Source organism: Alligator sinensis, unplaced genomic scaffold (assembly GCF_000455745.1).
Source record: "Alligator sinensis unplaced genomic scaffold, ASM45574v1 scaffold1086_3, whole genome shotgun sequence".
Classification (NCBI taxonomy): Eukaryota; Metazoa; Chordata; order Crocodylia; family Alligatoridae; genus Alligator; species Alligator sinensis.
The window spans coordinates 685,054-690,317 of NW_005841975.1; the positions used below are offsets into that span (position 1 = coordinate 685,054).

At 47.2% G+C, this 5,264-nt stretch overlaps 1 protein-coding gene across 2 annotated transcripts in view; it reads right to left on the reverse strand.

The window, feature by feature from the left end:
- The window catches only part of DZIP1L (DAZ interacting zinc finger protein 1 like), a 30,709-nt gene that overhangs the window by 1,608 nt on the left and 23,837 nt on the right, over positions 1-5,264 (reverse strand). Inside the window, exons 11-12 of one of the 2 annotated variants that reach the window (XM_025200821.1) lie at positions 4,993-5,126; positions 2,047-2,239 (exon numbers count right to left, since the gene is read on the reverse strand). In XM_025200821.1, the coding sequence (XP_025056606.1) occupies positions 2,047-2,239; positions 4,993-5,126 (327 nt within the window). Of the gene's footprint in view, positions 1-2,046; positions 2,240-4,992; positions 5,127-5,264 lie in introns of those variants that run through there. The other variant, XM_025200823.1, reaches the window with a different exon arrangement.

Genomic DNA, 5,264 nt, shown 5'->3' on the forward strand with positions numbered 1-5,264 from the left:
AGGGAAAAGGGAAAAGTATGAGAAATGTCTGTGGTAAGGATAGGAATAGATGTTGGGATTCACCTGGCTTGTAGGATGGTAGCACGGCGAGGGCTGGTGGGACCCCTGGCTCTGTTTCGCGGTGTTATTTTGGGTGTCTCTGTTGAGCTGGGGGGGTAGGTGACTTTGCCGCGAGGAGTTAAATTGGGTGTCTCTGAGATGTTGGCTTGTAACTCAGCTGGTAGCATTTTGGGTTTGGAAGATGTGACCTGGTGAGGTGACACAGGGCTCTTTGGGCTTTTAACTAGAAAGACATGAAACATGGTGAGAGCAAAGAAAACCATTAAATATTCTCAAACTGTCTGGCTCGCATGCGTTCGTTCTTGATATATCTGTGCTGTTAATCTTGCTTAGGAAATGGGGTTATGGTAAGAAAAGAAAAAAATGTACAAAATGAGCAGATGAAAGGGTATGCTGAATGCTACTAAGGGGAAAATTTCCAGCGGCATAAATCAATTGCTAAACCACCTTCCCCCACCTCATGTAAGAAGAAAAGGCCCATGTACATGACTGATTCTCAGCCGATAGATTAGGGCAGAGGTTGGCATTGTTTTCTGGCAGGGGAATGGGATGACCCATCTTGGGTCAGAGGGCAGGGCTGGGATCCAGAATGACCTGGATAGACTGGAGAAATGGTCCACAATCAATCAGATGAAATTCAACAAGGACAAGTACAAAGTCCTGCACTTGGGATAGAATAACCATATACGCAAATACAGATTAGAGAATGAGTGGCTAGGCTGCAGAGAAGTACCCGGCAGTTATGGTGGACCATAAGCTGAATATGAGCAAACAGTGTGGCTTTGTTGCAAAAAAAACTAATGGTATCCTGGGTTGTATTAACAGGAGTGTCATTTGCATATCAAGGGAAGTGATTCTTCTGCTGTTTTTAGCACTGGTGAGAGCTCACTTGGAGAACTGTGTCCAGTTTGGGGCCCCACACTTCAAGCAGGAGATGGCCAGTTTGGAAAGAGACTGGCTCAGAGCAACAAAAGTGCTCAGGGGCCTAGGACTCAAGACTCATGAGAGAAAGATGAAAGAACTAGGGATATTTAGTCTGGGGAAAGGCAGACTTGGAGTGGGAGAGGGAACACTGATAATAGTCTTTAAATACATGAAAGAAAATTGAGAGGGTGCAGATAGGGCCCATAGGGGACAGGATGAGAAGAAAGGCACTCAAGCTGCAGAGAGGAAAATTCAGGATGGAAATTAGGAGGAACTTTCTGATGTATAAGGGTAGTCAAGCACTGGAACAGGCTATCTAGAGAAACTGGAATTTCCATCCTTGGAGGTTTTCAAGAGCAGGATGGACAGACATACTTGGCTGGGATGGTTAGTCAGGGATGATCCTGCTTTGAGCAGGGGGATGGATAGATGAGCTCATGAAGCCTGTACTTTCTATGATCCTATGATCTGGCCTGTGGGTCATAGGTTGCTGACCCCTGGAGTAAAGCAACTAGTGTATATGAGAGCAGCTTTCTGGCTGCGCTAAAATACTCTGAGGGGTTTTTGGTTCTCAACGAGTGCAGAATTAGAGGTGCAGAAAGCTGTGGAAGAGCCACCCAACTCCTCCCACTCTTTCTGCAGTGGCACTGAGCTTCCGTTACTTGCTAGATGGCTTTCTATCACTGCTCTCCTTCGGAGCTCCCTGAAACTCCAGCTGATGGCAACAAAGCAGCTTTCTGCATTTTCTAATATCTGGTAAAGGGAAGAGAATTTCAGGACCAGGAGCTGGGTTGTTTTTGTTTTGTTTTGTTTTTTTTGTTATTTCCTCTTGAATTTTCCCTTCAAGGAGCATTAACAGAGGAGCCCAGTCAACCTAGTCAAAGTGAGCAGCGCAAACAGCAGATGCAAAGGGTTAATTTCTGCTGGACACAACATCCTGCTCAGTGTAACCTGGGGCTGCTTGACAGACAGTGGAAACCATGCCCATGATAATGATAACAGGCTGCGAATGAACTCGTGTCCCCAGCATGAGAATCCAAGGAGAGGAACACGGGCGTTTACCTGAAAATACAGAGACTTGCCACAGCAAAGTATCGTCCTCCTTCTGTCGCTGCTTGACTTTCCAGGTGACATCTTGGATTAATTTCTCCCTCAAGCTGAGGAGATGTGGAAACTTCTTGGCCTTCTGTTGCTGTTGAGTCCTTACTAGAGCTCTCAGAGTTTTATAGGTCTGAGCTGGAATCCCCTTTGCAGCCTGAAACAGAGAGCATAACATTGCAACCTCCTCTGACAAACCCACAAAACTCCTGGCACTGTCTTGTGTGGTGTGCTGAGCCTTCCCCAAAGCTCCCATCATATCTAGAAGAAAGCTCAGCTTCGTCCAGATTAGAGGCCCAGGTACAAACCTGCTGGAATCAACAGGAGTTTTTCTATCCTCTTCCCTAGGCTCAGGCATTCAATCCCTGATTTTCCTAACAAGAGCATGGAGATGCTCATACAAGAAACAAATGCCCTGGTACCAGCATTCAGCCCTCCCACATCTGAATGCTGGCCCTTTTCTGCTCTAGTATGTATTTACAGGGCAGTCGGTGCCTACTGCAGAATCCAAGCTATCTGCACCAATTCCTACCCGAGAAGAGATATCAGGATAAGTAGGCTTGCTCATGGGTCTGCCTTGAATATGATTCGGGGTCCTGTGCAGCTTTGCAATACAAGGGTCCTGGCATGGTAGGAATCACTGGCAAGTCTGCTTGGAGGCCAGGGACTAGTTTTGGGTTTGCCAAGCAGAGGGTCTGCTGCAGAAGGTGTAACCTGTGCTTGTTCCAAGAAGCTTGCAGTCAACTGAGATGTGTTGAGGAAGATTTCTCCGCAGCTGCCTGCACAGCTGAGCGTGAGCAACACTTCAGTTCTAAAGGCACCAGATTCTCATGCAAATAAGTACCCTTTTCCCCTGCCCCCCTTAGAAATTCACTGGTTAGGTGTAATTTATGTGCAGACTGTTGCCCTGAAGACTCCTGCTTTGCAGTATTGCAGGAGAGAAGAGTGCACAAGCCAGAAGCACAGGCCATCTCAGTTAAATTTTTCTCTAAGTTCTGTCTACACTAAGGACTGTAGTTGATACTGTGACTTCTGGAACACTTCTAATACCCCATGGAGGCACATACCCGTGCCCTAGAATTTAAGCTGTATGTAGATTATACCTACCCTGTGCCAGGTAAAGCAATATGCCATCCCCGCCATGACTTTCCTCACCTCTGAAGTGTATGTGGGCAGCAAGAGCTGTTTTAGCAGCTGCATTGTACAGATGCAATGGCCTTCTCACTGTAATCCCACAGGGCTCATTCCCTCTTTCAGTGGCAGCCTAGAGAACTGGCCCCGCTATCTGTTCAGTCACTTGCACACAAGACACTTGCTAGCCCTGGAGGAGCTGAAGCTGAATAGGGTTGCTCTCAGCCCCTGTTCCAGGCCAGCCTGGGAGTCTGCAAGGCCAGGACTCAGTTGTTTTTGCTTTTTCCTGGTCTGCCTTATGAGTTGCAACCTCCTTACCCCTGGAGCTTTCGGGATGGACACAGAAATGGAATGCAATTGTATTTTATTAAAGGCGTTTCTTTTGTACCACAAGGATCCCAGTGGGCGAAATGAATCAAAGGGCAGAACACAAAGGCTGTCTGGTCTGGATGCACAGCTCGCTCAGACTTGAGGAAGCGCCAGTGGCAAGGTCTCCAGTGAAGACCCAGCCCCCTAGGCTGCCTGTGTGTTCATTGTCTTTGCACTGCCCTGACAAGACAGCTGCAGTTACGCTGTGAAAATGCATCCCCCAGAACCCAGGGAGAGTCAGAGAGAATGGTGTCCAATTAGCTCCACATGAAAAGGACTTGGACAGCAAGAACTCCCCTGATTTCCCTTGGGCCAGTGAGACTGGCTGCTTGGTCCCACCCTCCTTCCCCAAGCCATTCCCTTGAATGAAGCCTCCTAGTTAAAAAACAAACAAACAACAACACAAAACAAACAAACAAACCCTCCCCCGCCAAACCTATAGTTGGAGGGGCTGGAATAGCTGGGATATGAATGGCTGCACTGAAAGGGGCTGTTGCTGGAAAGGCAGTAATGTGAGCTCAGCGCAGCCTTTTCCTCACCCCGATGAAGGGTGTTTGTACCCAAAAGCTTGCAAAGAATTTTTCCAACTATTTTAGTTGGTCTAATAAAAGATAGGATCTACCCAAAGAACCTCGCCTGCCTATATCCTTAGACCAACATGGTTACAACCTATACCTCTGTGCTCAGTGGAGAGGCAATGGTGGATTAGGCTTGAGAACAGAGGCAGGACACCTGTTCCTTGCCCTTCTGTGTAGTGGTGGGTGTCTCAATTTGCCCCTCTGTGAGTCTCTTGCCTTTCCTCCCTTTGTCTACTTAGAGCATAAGCTTTTCCAAACAGGGAATGTCTGTACCGCTCCTGGGGCATTGGGATACCCTGGGGACTCTGGATGCTACGGCCACTCAAATACAGTTCAAAGTGCTATTTCTCTCCACGCCCTGCCTTGTCCCTCTCCCCTGCACACACCAGTGGTGCCTGTCTCTATAACTATATAGAAATATGCATCCTGCTTGCCACCAGACAACTTCAAGGTAAAGAGACTTTTTCAACCTTTCTCTTTGCTTAACCTGGCCAAAATGAACTATTCTAAACAGGAGATATTACTACACCTTCAGATCTCCTGTGAAATGTGAATTTTCATTTCTACCTGGGAGAGTTTTTACGGTCTCTGCTCTCTCCTATGCCTGATGAAGAGGGAGCATGCCTGAAAGCTTGCAAATAAATAAAATAATTTGTTTGCAAATATCTAGTTGTTTTAACAAAAGTTATTACCTCTTGCATGAGTTTTGATTCCTTTTGGATCTATAACCAGCATTTAAAACCCTGGAAGAGCCAAAGTCAGAAGAGGCTGCACTGGACATGGGGAGATGACCCTCCTCCTGCCCAGAGCCTCTCCCTCTGCAGAAGCTTACCCTCCTCACACCCATGCTCTCAAGCTTCTCCTCTAGCATGTCCTCCAGAATGGGACGAAACTGCTTTAGTAGGTTTGGATTCCTCCTCAGGGCTTCCAGGAGCCTCTGCTTCCTATCCAGTGTATCCTCCAGCTCTGCAGGGAAAAAACATCCAGGACCTGTGAGGCAGGGTATGATTAAACTGAACCCTTGATGTCACAGAAAAAGCCAGAGCAGTCTTGAGTATTAGGCTTCTCCCTTTATAAGGACCATTGGCCAAGATCACTATTCTA